Source organism: Hipposideros armiger, unplaced genomic scaffold (genome assembly GCF_001890085.2).
Source record: "Hipposideros armiger isolate ML-2016 unplaced genomic scaffold, ASM189008v1 scaffold_190, whole genome shotgun sequence".
Lineage (NCBI taxonomy): Eukaryota > Metazoa > Chordata > Mammalia > Chiroptera > Hipposideridae > Hipposideros > Hipposideros armiger.
In genome coordinates this window covers 2,567,681-2,585,797 of record NW_017731540.1, presented here as the reverse complement: position 1 = coordinate 2,585,797, position 18,117 = coordinate 2,567,681, and the positions used below count along the sequence as shown (strand labels likewise).

The 18,117-nt window shown below is 42.5% G+C and overlaps 1 protein-coding gene across 1 annotated transcript in view; it reads left to right on the top strand.

Moving 5' to 3' along the window:
- The window catches only part of PARD3B (par-3 family cell polarity regulator beta), a gene marked incomplete at its 5' end in the record, with an annotated part of 286,988 nt that overhangs the window by 229,221 nt on the left and 39,650 nt on the right, over nucleotides 1–18,117 (top strand). Inside the window, one exon of the mRNA XM_019652918.1 lies at nucleotides 4,745–4,824. Within this exon, the coding sequence (XP_019508463.1) occupies nucleotides 4,745–4,824 (80 nt within the window). The remainder of the gene's footprint in view (nucleotides 1–4,744; nucleotides 4,825–18,117) is intronic.

Sequence of the window (18,117 nt, the reverse complement as noted above, 5' to 3'; positions counted from 1 at the left end):
ATTATTCAGTTTTCTCACTGCAAAATAAGGACAACCATTGGGGTTATTTGGAGGATTGAATGGGCTAATGCAAATAAAACATTTAGCCTTGTGATTGACACTCAGTAAGTTAAATTGTAGTAATCAGACAAACGAAGTAAACGGATAGTCCATATTCTTGGATAGGAAGACTCACCATTGTCAAGATGTCAGTTCTTCCCAACTTGATCTATAGAGTCAATGTAATCCCAGTCAAAGTCCCAGCAAGTTATTTTGTAGATCTTGACAAACTAGTTTTAAAGCTTATGTGGAGAGGCAAAAGACCTAGAGTAGCCAACACAGTATTGAAGGAGAACAAAGTTGGAAGACTGACACTACCCAACTTCAAGACTCACTGTAAAGTTACAGTAATCAAGATAGTGTGATATTGGTTAAAAAAATAGACAAATAGCTCAATGGAACAGAATAGAGAACCCAGAAATAGACCCACATAAATATAATCAACTGATCTTTGACAGAGGTACAAAAGTAATACAATAGTGCAAAGATAATCTTTTCAACAAATGGCGCTGGAACAACTGGTCATCCATATGCAAGACAAAAATGAATGTACACACAGACTTTACACTCTCCACAAAAATTAACACAAAATGTATTACAGACCTAAATGTAAAATGCAAAACTGTAAAACTCCTGAAATATAACATAGATAACAAAATCTAGATGCCCTTGGGTTGGCAATGACTAGATATGACACCAAAGGTATGATCCATGAAAGGACGAATTGATAAGCTGGCCTTCATTAAAATTAAATTTTGTGCTCTACAAAAGACACTGTCAAGAGAATAAAAAGACAAGCCACAGACTGAGAGAAAATATTTGCAAAAGACAAATCTGATAAGAACTGTTATCCAAAGAACTCTTAAAATTCCACAATAAGAAAAACAAGCCAATTAAAATATGGGCAAAAAAAATATAAAAGCCTAGGTTGTTCCTAGGCTTTTGTTCTCACCAAAAAATAATAATAAATTAAAAAAAAAATATATATATATATATATATATATATGCCAAAGACCTCACCAAAGAAGATATTTGGATGGAAAATAAGTATATGAAAAGACGCTCTGCATCATATGTTATCAGGAAAATGCAAATTAAAACAACAATCAGGTACCACGACACACCCATTAGAGTGGCCAAAATCTGGAACACTGACAACGCCACTGTTGGTGAGGACAAGGAGCCATAAGAACTCTCTCTCGTTCACTGCTGATGGGAATGCAAAATGGCACAGCCACTTGGGAAGGTAATTTGGCAGTTTTTAACCAAACTAAACTTACTCTCACCATATGACACAGCAATCAGGCTCCTTGGTATTTACCCACAGGAATTGAAAACTTATGTCCACACAAAAACCTGTGCATGGATCTTTACAGCAGTTTTATTCATCATTGTCAAAACTTGGAAGCCACCAAGATGTCCTTCAGTAAGTGAGTGGGTAAACTGTAGTATACCTAGACAACAGAACGTTATTCAGCGCTAAAAAGAAATGAGTTATCAAGCTATGGAAAGACATGGAGGGATGCATATTACTAGGTAAAAAAAGCAAATATAAAAAGGCTACCTACTGTACGATTCTAACTACATGACATTCTGAAAAAAATCAAAACTATGGGGACAATAGAAAGATCAGTAGTTGCCAGGGATTGGGGTGGGGAGAGAGGGAGGGATGACTAGGTGGAGCACAGAGGATTGTTAGGGCAGTGAAAATAGTCTGTATGATACCATAATGATGGGCACATGTCAAACATTCGTCCATATCCATAAACTGTGCACCACCAAGAGTGAACCCTAATGTAAACTTTGGACTCTGGGTGATTATGACGTGTCAGTGTAGGTCCATCAGCTGTAACAGCTGGACCACTCTGCTGGGGGCGTGTTGATAGTGGGGGAGGCTGTGCATGAGTGCAGACAGGTGTCATATGGAAAATCTCTATAACTTCCTCTGTTTTGCGATGAACCTAAAACTTCTCTAAAAAATAAAGCCAATTAAAAAAAACAAAAACCTGCCGTGGTGGGCATAATGGTTGTAGTCACAGTAGTAGCAGCAGTGATATTGTTGCTACTGTTGCTAACAGCCTTTTCCTCGTAGCCTTCATTTCTTCCTTAACCAAAACCTTGACATTCCCAGAAAACACGGTGCTTTCTTTAATGCCTCCATGCCGTTTCACTTTTGTTCTCACTACTTAGCCTGCCTGCTCCTGCTACATCTGTGCCCTTCTTCCCCTGAAAACCTCCTCCTCATTCATATTCAAGTTTGAGAGGAGGCTTCAACACCCGTATGAAGCTGTCTTCGCTCTCCCAGGTGGACTTTGGTATCTGCTCCTTTAGACGCCCACTGCCTCCTTCCTCAGACTGACACTCCAGCAGTGACCTCATGGTACCGTAATTGTTTGCAGGCCTGTCTCCTCTGCATTCACAGCAATGCAGAAATCCAGCCCCTGTGCTTTGCTTTGAATGCAGTGCCTTGCACAGCATTAGGGTGCAGTGGGTGCTCAGTAATCACTAATTGAATGATTGCATTCAAGGCATTGTAATATGAATAGAGAAGCACATAAATATGTACACAGTTGGTGAAGAACAGAATAATTTTTGTCCTAGAATGCTCTCCATCTCTTGAAGCCTGGCCGATGTTCTGCCGCTTCCATGAAGTTTTTCCCAACACCTCAGGTGTCATCTGTGCTACTCTTAGTAACCTCCTGAGTGACATTGGATTGTACATTGTCCTATAGCGTTCTGTAATGATTTCATTTCTGAAGCTTGTTTTCCCAACAAGACTGAAAGCTCCCGAAACCCTACATTTCATAGAATCGAGAATGCTTATAGCTCACCAGAAGAGCAACAGGCATACGGATGGTGCCTCCTAGGGACGCCAGAAGGTTGACTGCCATCATTAAGCCAGGCCAGTTCTAGATATCAGTACCTCAAGTATCAATTTGGAGTTTTGTGATCACAAGAAAAAGATGAGCTGTAAATCTCTACAGCCATACTAGGAATACATAAGCATAATGTTTGCCAATCACCACAATTAATCACCTTCAGCATAGTTATTGTATTCATGTTAATTCTTCCTCCATAAAAAAATAGGTTAAAAACCTTAGGCATGGCTGACCACTACACTTCTGTCCCTCACTTCTTTTCCTGCACCATTTATTTATCCCATTGTCTGTCTGACACCATCCTTGCCTCTGCTCTGTTAGAAGGTTTATGTTAAACCCTCTCTCTGTAGTTGCTTCGAAGTGTGTGTGTGTGCAGTCTTCATCCTACCTAAGTAGCTCCCTGGGCTGTCGCCCTCTCAGATAACTCCAGCCACTCCTTTTCCAAGTATTGATGAAATGTGAAGACGTTTGTAGGACACACACTGAAGGTCCTCCTATAATCACCAGGAATAGTCTCTCTTATTCTAAATAAGTGTGTACACTTGCCTTGCAACACACACACACACACACACACACACACACACACACCAAGCTGGGATGGCAGCGGTGTAGAGAGCTGGGGCTTGGGGTAGGAAGAAAATAACTTCCAGGTTGAGAACTACCTAGAAAAGTTTCCCCTACCGACCTTGACTCTGTTACTTTCTGTGTTTCCTAACAAACTCTCCCTTCCCCCCATGAAAACAGTCTAGGTTTCCTGTTTCCCCCTTCCATGCCCGTCATATGAGGGTTACCCCAGCACAGGAGCAAGCGCAGGAGGGGTCCACAAGCCACACGTGTTGATGTGAACAGATGAGAAAGTGTTCAGTTAATAGGTACTTTTTTAAATACCTGTAAGGGTTACTCCTGTTTTTAGTTGGTATGATAGATACAGAAGGACTCCATATAAAATCTTTAGATCCATCAACTAACATACTTTATTGAAAAGCTACTGGGGCAGTCACTGCCCTTCAGAATCTCAGAGGCTTATGGAAGAGACCTGAAGAGAGGTGAACACAGGAATTACATAAGAAATGGGGGGGGGACTAATAAAGACCAATAGTAGATAGGCAAGAGTTCATCACTTCTCTTTGGTCATTTATAAGTGAGGGAACTAAGTGAGGTTTGGTTGAGGAAGGGCTTCATGAAAGCTGTGGAGCAGATAGTTGTTTGTCACCAACCCCTGTTAGTAAAGAAAGGTTTCATGGAAAAGGTGCTTTTGAAAAGGCAGTCCTTGTCATAGCCAAGAAGAGCCTAAGGAGACATAATGACTAAATGTAATCTGGGACCTAGAACAGGAAAAAACATTAGGTAAAAACCTGAATAAGCCATGGTCTATCGTTAACAAACATGTATCAACGTTGATTCATAATTGCAGGAAACATACCCTATTAATTGTGCTATGTGAGCGTTAGGAAAACTGGGATTGAGTATATGGGAACTCTTTGTACCACTCAATTTTTCTGTAAGTCTAAAGCTATTATAAAAACTAAAGCCTATTCAATAATAAAAAGCAGCCTCACAGCCTACAGATTATCCCTGGCGTGGTGACAGGAAGGAGTCAGTTTGACAACGACCCTTTTTTCCAAGAAGTGACTGTTGTTGTTGAGTGCCATGTTTGTGGCTTGATCATCAATTCATATACTGATACTGAGTTCTTCCTGGCTTTCCCATGGCTGATTTTTGGCAGGCAACAGCGGCATTCGTGCACTGATTATAATTTTGAGATGTCTTGTCAGTAACCAGGGTGTATAATGGATCTTCATCTCTAATTACTTTTCCCTCCACAGGTGTCTGGAAAGGGTCCAGATGGGAACGCGCACAACCTCCGCTTTGAGGGGATGGAGAGACAGTACGCATCCTTACCCAGGTACATCACTGAGGGCGTCTCCCATCGCCAGCTCACCTGCAAGTAAAGTCTTTAGAGAAATTTACATACGATAGAAATCCGGCTTTCAAATAGGGAAAATGTTATCATTTTGCCTTTCTGCCGCCTGCTGCCACCATAGTGCCATCTTCACAACTGTGCTAATAATTGAAACACTTGTGGGTTATTTTTTAAGGGAAGAAAATAGTATGTCATTGCAATTGAACATGTCAGCAGGAATATTGGATGCTGAATGGAAATCCTAAGCCGTTGCTATAAAAATGGTATTGAACATCGTGCACCGAGCTTAGAGACAATAAAATAGTAAATCCTCTGTCCTAGGAGGTACCCCCGAGCGAGGGCGAGCCAACCTTAACCTTGGAGCTTCACGTGGGGGTGGAAAAGCAGGAGAGAAATGTGAACCTGGGAAGGTGTCCTTTCCTTGATTTAGAATCTGACCGTATTCTTTAGGAAATAAGCAGATTTTTCTGAGAGGCACAGACACAGTAGGGGAAAGAAACAATGGCGTGGGAAAAGTTCCCTGGGTGATCCTAGCCGAACACGATCCACTTACGTGAAACTGGACACCCCTGAAAATGAGACACGGTTCTCAAAGGTGCGTGCTCTTATCGGTGAGATGAAGCATAATTTTAGTCTGTTATCCCTAGTGCACGACAAAGAGGACACCTTTCCAAGATTACATACAGGGCGGCTACTAGGGGAGGTAAATGAGTTGAGAGTGTGAGAATGAGTGAGTCTAGGGGGGAAAAAAACAAAGAAAGGTTAATGCCAGCCAGCAAACTGAAATGTTCCGAAATATCTCCTTCCAAAAAGGAGGGGAAGATCCTGAGTAGAACTTCTAGGTCGTCAAAGCTGAGTTGTGGAAGCACTAACTCAGCTGGGGTTACCGTGTTGTTGTACATTGGTTACACTTCTGCGTGTGAATTGACAAAGATAACATCCTGAATATTATAATAGGCATAGCCTAAGTGACCATCTGCTCTGATAAATAGGATGTTGATTTTCAAAAGTAATTAAATCTCAGATCTAGCAGAGAACCAGTTTTTAACACTGATTGGGCAGGATACTCAAAATATCATCTTTTAAAAGCTTCTATACCACTGTATTTAATTTACTCCCCTTTTTCTTTTTTTATACATTTCTCATAGTTTTCTCCCATCCTTGATTTCCTTCCTCTCTCAGTTTTTCCCTGGCCTAGTATTTTGTTTTCATTTCAAAAGATGGGAGTAGTCTCCAAAATTTGTTTTAAACATAAAATTTCTGGCTTTCAATGTTGAAGTATATGGAAATTGCGGTTAAGGCAGATGGAAAGTGGTATGTTCTTATGAGAGGGAGGAAAAAAGAGAAAACTGGAAATAGTTTAACGTCTTCCTGGCAAACATGAGTTCAGACTGAGAAAATGGATTTTTTTTTTTGGTATAAATCAAAAGTACAGAAATAACATTGAAAAATTCTATAAATTTCTGTCATTCATTTATTCCCCATATATCACTTGACCATCTGTATATCAGGCCCTAAGAATATGGAGGCTGGAGACACAGTGCCAGTCCATCCTCAGGACCCTACTGTCTAGGACAGGAGGCAATCACCTTTTATGGCAATGCAACAGATGCTTAGATTATTCATTAGTAACAGAAAGTCCTCTGAATTTCCAACACCTATTTATTTTTACTCATTCATGGCTGAAAATCTAAACAAGTCTATTTTAGGATTAAATATTGCGGGAGGATTTTTCTGACAAAGGCAATATATTTATGCTGTTTGTGGCTCTGGAGCTATCATCACAATGTATGAATTGATAAAATCCTGCCAGCCCTGAGAATATAACTGTAGCTGAATGGAAGCATCTTAGACAGAAAACAAATTTGACAAACAGTCCACTCACACACACATATATAAGGGTAGGAGTGATTAGCTGCACTTGCAAACAGGTCTTTGTAGCTACCTGGCAACGAAAGCAGCCATGATAGAGAATGAATAGGGCTCAGACAAATGCAGGCAAGATCCTGGCCCTGGTTTTTAAATGGTGAGGTGGGGGGTCTCAAACTCGAATTTCTATCTCAGTAGCTAAAAGGAAGATGGAAAGCACCCTCAACAATGTGCTCCAATCCATGGAGGGTGTGGGGGGGGGCACTCCATATACCCGAAAAGCTGCAGAATGCAGAGGCAGGGGACGTACTGCTGGCTTCTGAGAAGGTGTGCATACTCAGCTCTGAGCGCCGTGACATTTACCCTGGCATTCTAGTCTTCCAGGCCCTGGGGATTTGACTGTCCACTTAATTGAACCACACCAGCTCTACTGCTCTCTCCCTTTGCTGGGAGAGTTGGGAGAGCCCATCGTCATCAGGGAGGCAGGAAGCTTTCAAATATTTATAGAATTAAATTTTTTATTAAAACTAGGAATAATTCTATCTCCAGCGAGTCGGTGGCCAGTCTTACAAGGGACTTAATATGCTACTGATTTGGTGCCTATGTTGTTTGTGGAGAACATCACAGGAGTTTTTAAGATATACTCAATAATGCTGATTTCTATGCCAAATTTGGAGCCATTAACAGAGAAAATGCTTCCCAGTGGGCATGGAGTCGGTGAGCAGCCCAGGTCAAGGGGGACCCTGCTATGCTTTCATGGAACTTTGTCATCTTTAAAGTAGGCCTGTGCAGCCTGCTGCCAGGCTAAATGACACTTCACAAAAGAAAGCCAGAGCCCTCGCCAGCCCAGCCCAGGAAAAAGACAATTCCTAGCACTTAGTAGTTAGGAGGTTGCCTGAGGCTAAGGGCTAAGCGATGTTAAGTGTTATTGTTAAGCAATGTTAAATCTTCTGCCTCGGAAGAAAAATGACTTGATTTCTTTTCTCCTGAGGGTGCTGTTTTGGAAAGCCGTGGTTGTACTACAACCTCGTTAGCAAACACCAGGCTTTTACCAGGGCCAATGTTTCACCATCCTGTCTGGCCTCAGATTTTCTTTGGTAGTAAACACAATGCAATCAGCATTTCCTTACCCTTGCCTGACACAAATTATTACTCACTCTGGGTAGGTACGGAAAGGCTGTTTCCTCGGCTGCTATAATGTGCGAACACTGATGTATGTATTCTTGCAAGCAGCTTCTTTTCAACTCCAGCCTCACAGCCCCTTGCAGTCCTCCCCAGCCCCATTCTGATTTTACAGGCCTCCTCGTGGTGGTCAGTCCCTTCGGCGGTGAACTCTCCACTCTCCCATCTCAAGCCTCCATCTTTGCCACCTGGCCCATCCTCAGCCCCACGGGATCCCATTATCCATTCTCTGCAGATGGCTTTTCCGGGCTTGTCATCAAGCTAAGGAGTGAGCAGAAAGCCTCCATATCTCTTTGGCGGTCCTACGTACGTGGGCGGCAAAAGATTGCTGGAGAAACTCATAAAACTGCATTCATTGGTTTCCCTACAAAAGTCACATTATCCAGCCCCAGCTGGGCCCGTGCTGCTGCCCAAAGCCTTTTAGTCGTGCTGTCGATTCCCCTGACTACCCCACAGTGGCCTTTCCAACCCTCTTCTACTCCCGTTAAGTTCTATGAAGATGACTAAGCCCCCCAAGTCCCATCTCTAGAGGTGACCTCACTTCCTTTTTTTTATGACCTTGAGACATTCAACATTAGTTCCTCAGCTTCTGCTCCCTACAGTTCAGATGGGCTATGTCTTCATTAACACACACACTTCCCGAGGGGAGAGGATAATGAGGACAGGACTTGCAATCAGGCCATAATTACAGTCCCAACCCTCACTGCTCACCTGTGTGACCTTGGACCAGTGATTTAATTGCTCCAGGCTCAGTTTTTTTACCTGCAAATCGGGGATGATATTAGGGCTTCTGTAGACAGCTGGTATGAGCATTAAATACAATACAGCAGAACCCTTAGTAAAGAGCCTGCCTGATATAGTTTAAGCATTTTTGAAAAATATTGTTAGCTCTTTTTAATTTTATCTCTGGAGAAGACATGTCCCTTTAGTGAATCAAACCCATAACAACAGGGCTTATTCTCACTGGCTTCTCAGGGACCCTGCACCTTCAACTGCCCCTCTCTTGACTCTATCTTTGAGCCCCTTGGCAATTGCTTTCCTCCCCCTGCCTACTACTGTAAATGCAGAGACTCAGCTGCACAGTTTGCTGAGACCCCCAGTGTGTGGAGAAGGAGAGCGCTAACGGCTGCATGGAGGTATGCTGGGGGTATAACTGAGGCCGAAGGATTAGCCACCTCTGGGAAAGGCCCAGTAGTCCAGATGGTCAAGGGCAAGAGGACATAGCAGGCTGAGATGATCTGAATGATAAGCTGTGCTATAGACATGCTAGGAGACACAATTCTTATAGATGGGATACAGGATGCTGACTCGGCTCTAGGCAAGAGCCATGGCCCCTATCCAACAAGACTTAGGTTTGGGCCTAGCATCTCCCCGATGGAGGAGACTATATCCAGTGTGAGTTAACCTGCGAAGATACTCCTGTTGGTGCATGTAGCTATCATGACTCATAGCCAAGCAGGGCTCAGGTGGCAGGACTTGCCCCGTGAACTTGACACTAGTCCATCCTAGGAAACAAAGATCTTCCCTCTACCTTCCTTCCTCCTTCAATTCCCACGTTTCCCACCTTAGGAAAAAGTGGCCTATGCCTTTCGGCTCTGCTTCCGCACCACCTGCTGACACTCAAGCCTCTCGCTCCAGGCTTCTGGCCATGCCACTGATGCTTCCAGCTGTTTCTGCCTCTAGCCCTTTTCTGTATGTAGCTTCTTTCTGAGCAGCCTCCTCCATTCCTACAGACTCGGTTCTCCTCACTGTGATGATGAGTCCAAACTGAGCCTTGCTAATCTTCTTCCAGTGACCCCAATTATAACTGCCTGCTTCCCACAGCCATCCTGCTACCTCCAAGAGACCTCAAAGTCCCCAGGCAAAACCCAAGCCCTCTGTCATCTTTCTTTAGCTATTCTTCCTTTTAACTTCAATAATGTTTGTTAAGTACCTTCCCAGTGCCACTGAAAACACCCTGAATTTAATCACGATTCTTTGCTGTTCCTTTCCACCCCCACTGGATTATAAATCCCTTGAAATAAGGATATTGTTTTATACTCATCATTTTTCACACCCATCACCAGGACCTAACATATGACCATGGGTATAGTAGGTTTTTAATACATTGGTATACCCATTTGTTTTTATATAAGTTATGGGAAAGAATTCCTTCCAAGCTTTGTTGACTGTTTCAGGGTACTGTTTTCCAATGTAAGCACTGATTTTTCATGAGAATGTCTCTTTTCCTTAGAAGCAATGAAAGTCCAGACTTGTAAATAGTTATCTCTTATTGAGCACTTAACCATGTGCCAAGCACTGTTCTAAATGTTTTGCATTTATAACTTAATATTTACAGCAACGCTGTGACTCAGCCACCAACGTGTTATTATCCCCATTTCATAGGCAAGGATACAGGCATAGAGAGATTAAGTAAAATTGCCCAAGTTTAATAGCTAGAAGTAGCAGAGCTGGGATTTGAACCTAAGCAGTCTGGCTACAGGTTTGTGCATTTAGTCTCTGGGACTAAGGTTATTCAGCTCAGAGTCGGATCCACACTCTGCAATTGTCACAGTCCTTTATATTATTTACTCCCTGGTTTGTCTTACTCACTAAGCTGTAAGTGCTTTTGAGGAAAGGGACTGTGTCTTATTCATCTTTGTATATGACACAGAACATTACTAATATACAGGTTAGGTAATGCCTTTCAACCGTCTCTGTAATGCTGTCATAAAATCAATTCTGTTCCCATTCCCTCGAGTCCTTCCCATGAAATATGAACAGTTTAATGCGTAATTGCTAGATGAACATTAACCAATATACTTTGCCTACCAAAAACAGAGTCCTGTTTTGTTAGAACACTCCTGAGAGTTGAAAAAGCAGTATCTGCAAATTGGTACTTTGGTTCTTTAAGATTAAGAATAACATCTACCCAGAAGAACAAAAAAATGACGATAAATTTTCTGAGGGAAAGCTTCCTGAGAGAGAGGTGCTCTTTCCCGACACTGAAGCAAGACAAAGGCCTGCTCAGGCTGCGTGTCATGGCTTTCAGTCCTGATGTCGCTCTAACCCGTGTAACATGTTTCTCGAGGTGCGGGGGGAACCACCTCTTAGAACCTCTCAAGCAGCTTTAACTTGGCTGTGTAATGAGAAGCAACATACTAGAACTGAGTTCGGGTAGAAAGAGCAACTTTAGAAGGAGCGAACAGCTTATGCTGGCTGCCTAGGAACCCAAAATAAACTTGCTTTCCAAGTGTGTTCCCAGTGTTTTGGTATTGGGTAGGATTGTGTTCAGATCAGAAGAACACACCATAAGAATACACTTCTGCTCTAACATTTCAGTTGGTTCATCTTGTCACTTCCAGCCTTCTTTTCTACATATGCTTTTGCCCATCCCCAGGAAGACGTCAATCCCAAGTGCATGGCTAACTTGGAAGCTTGCAACATGCCTGGCATCTACTATATTATGTTATCCCCGGGCATCCTCTGCATCTTTGATTGTTGTTTACCTCGCTGCTCAGAGACACTCACCCTCTCTGATTCCTCTTGTTCTCTTCTCCATTTAGCTTTTCTGCTCTGCTCACAGCTACTGAACTTTCCATTGCCAGCCTTGCATTGTTTTATGTATGGCACTTGCTAAGCAGGTGGCAGTGACATTTAAGTTCTGGAAAGATTTCCACCCATGCCACAGTTACTGGTCTTTGCTGAAGCTAATCCGGGTAGTGATGAAATGAGTTCAATGGAAACGTGAACGATTAGCACATTAGGTGCATATGTGTGTGAACATGTGTCTGGGATGGGTGGGTGTTTGGCCACCTGGGCCTGTATGAGTTGACAAAGTCTCCACGCTGCATAATTGAGTACTTCTCTCTGCCACAAGGCCAGTGTGTCGAATAAGATGCTTTATGAGATTACGTGTACTGCTGCCTGCAGCCAGTAGAATGTTCAACGGGGCTTTGAGGTCATTTCAGCTAGATAAGCAGTGCCTGTCCATAAGTATCTAGACGGGGCCTGTCACACTTCCTCGAGATACAGCGAATCATGGCCAGTCTCTCCAACACCATCCTGGTGGCACAACTTTATCTGAACTGCCCTTTTTGGCAGTGAAAAGCCACCTTTCAGTGCCCATGGCTGCGGCTGCTTCTCAGACTTTGCAAGAATACTGAGATGAGCTTGTCTCGATTGTATCTTCTGCATATCCGCATTTGACAGTTTAATGCCTTTTGAAAATCAATGAAGCTCTTTTCCTCCCCACCAGATTCAACTTCTCATCCTCTCTCCTCAGGCGCCCTGTATTGGAAATCTAGTCTCTACTTCCCTTGCCTTGTAGAGTCAGCTGCCTGTTTGACTGGCCTCTCTGACACCACCTCACTCTTAATGCAGAGGACAAAATGATGAATTAGCAGCGATTTAATTCTTTGTGAGATTAAGATGTCTCCATTGTCAACTCAAACTTCCTGAAAAATGCAAAAGCCCTAGCCTGTAATATCGCCTTAAGATGCCAAACAGCTGAGATCAGGGGGTTAATGCTACTGCCATCTCATTTTTATGTCACTTAGTTCCTCTGATAAAAGTCCATTTTAATAAAACTTTTTATCATTTCCTCATAGCCAATATATCCTTGATGCCAGTTAGAATATTTGATATTAATTATTCAATCGAAGGCCTCCATTATGAGTTTGTTAGAATATTAGTGATTTAAAACATGTTAAGACCCATTACAGTGCTGATGTCCCCAAAATAACTTTAACTGAATCTTGATGGGCCACATATATTAAATTCTATCAATTTTCACTCTTTTCCATAGAAAATTCTGAACTATTATGTATTTGTTTGTTAAGTACTCTTTTCAGAGGAAGAGTATGTATCTGTATTTCAACAGTGCCAAGTCCGATATTACCTTGAACTTGAAACATAAACTTGGAAAGCTGACTTCCGTGTTTTCCCCGCACATATGTAAGGAGTATTAGCATTTATTTCCCACTTCTTCAGCCCAAAGAAAAGGTTACTTTGTGCCTAAGCAACTGCTCAATTTTGAGTGTTGCTCTATCTCTAATTTTTCATATTTGGTTGTTCTTTATGTTTTCCTATTTTATTCTCACTCCACCATCTACCTCCAAAAGCTCATGTACCAGGATTATTGTGGCGAGTTTCTTGACCATGCTGAACTGTTTTGCACGATGCAACGCTCACTGTGTACCCACTTCCCTCTGTCTCCTACATCTCTCCAGCCTTTTGCTATGGTCTTTTGGGCCCAAGTTCCTGATTTGCTGTATACAGCTTTTGTCCTGGTGTCATCCTACTGCAGGCATAGATACTTTGAATCAACCCAGTGTGTTAATTTGTAATAATACCTGGTTTGTATGTGTTTGTGAGGCATGTGCTCTATGATGATTTAAAATGACATTACATCACTACAACATGCAGGCATCTTAAGTGAAAAGTAAGTGGCTCCCCAAATGCATGGACCCATGATATTACTCAAAAGGAATAATTAAGGGTAAAATCCCGAAGTTTATTTTCCATTTTTATGTGCCAAAATCTGTATGTAGATTGTTTCAAATATGTGATGTTTACTACTAAAGTAGCCAAGTATATTTGAAAAGAAAATCGCATGAAGAACACCAAAGCCAAAGGAAGTAAGAGAAGTGTTGTAAATGTATTGAGTACCTACCAGGGGCTTAGTATTTTACATGCATCACCTCATATTAGCCTCACCATCCAACCAGGTAGTAGTCATTATGATGCTCATCGCGTAAAAGAAAAAAAAATCCATCCTCCACGTGGCAAAATCAGAGTCAGATTTCAAACTTAGTTCTCTCTGGTTTCCAAGAAATTTTTATTTCACTTTGCCATACCACAAACACTGACAAGTTAGGGAGAAGTTGGAAGACATCAGCTTTTTTTCTTGAGTCATATGAGTTCCTGGGAAGGAAGGTATATTAAAAACACATCCATGTTCATTGTCTTTTAGAGCTCCGAAGAACATGGAAAACATTGAAACCTGCAGGTGGTGAAAAAGGAATAAAATACAATGAGACAAATAGTAGAAAATTAATGGGAAAAAAGGAACACACTTTTGAAGCATGCCGTTTTTAATTCCTATATCGCTATGATGTTTCCCCTAAGTAAAAAACAAGATGGCCACATTTTCCTTACAACAATTATTCTGTTCCTATTGGAAAAAGAAATTAGGATGTAAGTGGCTCTGCCTAGGGCTGCACAGACACAACAGCTACTTACCCCAAGCGCATGGACCAGGCCCCCAGCCCTCAGATGGCCCTCTGCACTGCCCTTCACAGAAATACCTGTAATGGGACATGGCGGGGGTGGGGAGGGCTGGGGGGAGGAACCAACACTTACTGAATATTGACTGTGCTCCAAGATGTCTGGTGGGTACTTTAAATGTATCACCTTATTTATTTCTAGTAACAATTCTGAAGTAAATATTATCCCTATTTTATGGATGAAGAAACTGAGGCTCAGAGATGCAAAGGGTATGGCCAAAATTACGCAGAATAAGTGGTAGATTTGGGATTCAGTTCAGCTTTTCCTACCTCTGAATCCTCTAGCAGCTCCATGAATCAAGACTTGTGCAAGGCTGGCTATAAATAGGTAGGAGGGAAGCAGTCAATGGCCATCCTGTACCAATGCAGCCCTCGCTGTACTGACCCTCTCACCCCCACCCCACCCAAATCACTGCAAAATATAACGGCAGGAAATTAAAATGGAAAAACCCCTACTATTAGTGAACATTCCAAGTTCACTAAGAACAGCCACCATGAGCCACAGAGCTCCCCTTAGCGTGTATAAACACCCACTTCCTTCCAGCTGAAATATCTTCTAAACAGTGGTCTTTTTCAAAGACTGCCTTTTTGTTATGCTAGTGTTTTAAAAATATATACCAGTTGGTTCCACTTCAGCAATTTCCATAGCCAGGAAAGTATTGTTGCTTCTTTCGGGGGATAGTCCTGGCAAATCCTCAGGGGACATGGCTGAGATGTAAATGCCAGATAACTGTGGAAGGATGGCTTCTATTGACTCCGTTGCTTCAAGTCCAGAGACTAGAGCGTTGGCAGTCAATTACTATAGAGGCGCCACAGAGCCCATCTGTGCCCTGGATTTCATGTGACACAGGCCCCATGACCCCAGTCATTGTGCCAGGCAGCACCTTGGTCCAGCTCCATTATTTCTAGCAAAGGCAAACATTTTGTGGCACAAATGTGGGAAGGGTTGGTACAAAAAAGAACAGCATCCAGGATGTGTTCTTGCTTATATTCCAAGTCTTCAATTAAGCCTAGATAAAAGTGACTGGGGCTTCTCCCAATAAAGGTTTTGTCCCACTCGACAATCAGCGACACTGACCCTGATGGTTGAACATGGAATGAAATGTTCAAGTAGGCAGGAACCTGGCAATTCTCTTTGGCCACTCTCCACCACCAATACGCTCTGGGGCATCATTAGTCGCCTTTAAACTTGGCCACCGCTTGAAAGTGAAGACAGGGTGGTGACTGCTCAAATAAGGTTTCTGCCCACTAATTACTTGCATGTAGCTGAGGCAAGTGCAGACCCATTTGCAGAAATGATAGTGTCTGACAGCCTGGCTTTTGCAGGGTACTGGAAAGAGCTGTAATTGTTGCAGCAGAGCCTAAAGATGGAAAATAAGCATGTTGAGCTATTTTGAGAAGGAGTTTGCCACAGTGGAGTTTTTCTCCTGGAAACAGCCCTGTAAAACCAGGATTGGAATTTGTGCTTGGTCACTTTCTATGTTGGCGCCTTTGGCGATTTATACCAAATGGTCTGGACTGTGCAATACCCTTTATACAGTTTTCTCAAACATGAAAATTGGGTCCATACATAAGACAGAGCTTCTAGCCAGTGTTTTATATGAGTAATTTCCAGATGCCGCTGCATGTAATATGGCCAAGATAGCCTGATGACTGCCTTCTGTGGGATGGTTATGGACAAGTCACTTATGTTACCACTTTGTCAACAGCTGGAATTCTTCAGTTTGTCCTTCTTCTGGTCACTCCTTCCATATCTGATTTTTTTAAAAACGCAGATCAGTCCTGAATGGTTCAGAGTAAACCGTGCAACTTTGTTAGCCTAAACAGATGAGCTAGAAAAGTCATCTACCCTTGCTTGTTCCTTCACTCAGCAACTATTTACTGACTACCTCCCAAGTTCAAAGCACTCTGTAGGCCTTGAGTATACACTCATAAGTCCACAAGACACAGTCCCTGTACTATGGATCCTATAGTCTGGGGGAGGAGATAGTAATTGTACAATCACTAAGTAAACATAAAATTACAACTCTGCCCATTAGGAAAAAGAAGAGGTATGTGGTTCAAGAAAACATGATGGAAAATTGGAATAATTCAAGGGAGGGAGGGAGACTTGTGCTATGATCTAAAGGAGGTTAGAGAGAAGGAGTAAGGAATATTCCAAGCAGAGAGAAGGTCATCTGCAGAGACCCTGTGGTAGAGAGAACATGGTGATGAGAGAATGAAAGCAGGCTGTGTGGCTGAAACAGAGACCATGAGGGTAGTGCAGGAGAGGTCAGAGGTCAGACCACGAGTGGTTAAGAATGTTGGTATTTATTCAAACACTAATTGGAAACCATTTATGGGTTTTAAGCAGGACAATAACATGGTCAGATTCATGGTTCAATTATTATTATTATTATTATTATTATTATTATTATTATTATTATTATTATTTTCTAACAGCAGAGTGGAGAATAGATTGGAGGGAGGCTGGAGTGGATGTACCCCAGTTCAGAGATTATTGCTGTAGTTCAAGTGAGAGATGTTGGTAGTGTATACAAGGGTGATGATAATGATAGTAGATATGGGAAAAGATGGTGGAAAAAACTCACAGAACTTGATGAGGGATTGCATGCAGAGGTATGGGGGAAGGGAAACCAGGTGTCAAGAAGGAGTACACACGCGGTGGCATGGGTGTTGGTTCCATCCCCCAAGACAGGAAATGCTGGGAGAAAACTCGGTTTGGAGGGAAGACTGTGAGTCTGGGTTGGGACATGCTAGATTGGAGGTGCCTTTCATTCTGCCAGAAGGAGACCCTGAAATGTGTAGTAGAGATGGCTTAACATGGATGGGAACTGCAGTGACTGACCCGGGATGTTAGACAAACATGTATTCATGGGCACTGCACAGAAAACCCCGGGGCACCTCAGGGTGATGATGTCATAAACCACAGAGTCTCGCACTCAGAAAGCACAAAAAGAGGCAGACAATTAGTGCCGATTGTACAGACCTGGCTGCCAGTCTGTGTTGTGACATGTCTTCACTGCTGATACAGATAGCAAAGTCTTATCTATCACTGTCTGTGTAATTTCATCCTGGAAATTATATTTTTCTCATATAGACAGAATTGGTGACTTACTGCCATCTGGCATTCTGTGACTAAGCATAGTCTGACCCCATAAGCGTAAGCATGAGGGGAAGAAGACACAGTGGAAATTGTTTTAGTAACTGTGCTGTGCTTATAAAGCAGAATAGACTATCCTTGTTCTTCAGAAACATGTACTGAAACGTTTAGCGGCAAAGAGGCACAAGTCTGCAATTTACTCTCAAATAGTTCCGGGAATAACAATACGGATATATACGAATAGTAATATGTGTATGCGTGTGCATGTTGCATATGCAGAGAAAGAGGGGTGGGGGAAAGGAAGAGAATGGAAAAAAAGACAATGAATGATAAAGTAAATGGACAAAATGTAAAGATTTGGTGAATCTGGATAAAGGATATAGGGAGTTCCTTGTACCATTGTGCGAAGAGCAATAACAGTAGAAGGAACACTAAATTTTCATCATTTTCTAGTACAAACTCAAAAGTAAAAAAAAAAAAAAATGTCCTCATTCTGGAGCCGCAGGCTGGGTTTTCCCCAACAGTGGACTCTGAGACAAAGATCCTAGAGCATGTGGTTTTATTTGGGAAGCAATCAAAGGAAGCTTAGGAAGGGGCATGGGGAACGGCAAGGAAGAAGCCGGCACAGAGTGTCTTGCTGAGCAGGTTATGGCTGCAGGCAGTGGGGATGAATTCCTCTAGGGCCCTCTGGGCACACACTCACATCTTGCCCCAGCCCAGCGGCAAGGAATTTATCTCAACCCCTGTTGGTTACTGGCTAAGAGCTGCTCCTGCAGGAGCCAACTCCCCAGCACTGTACCTGACCAGCACTGGTTCGAGGAAGCCTTAAGCCAAGCAGACAAATGCTTGGAGTAA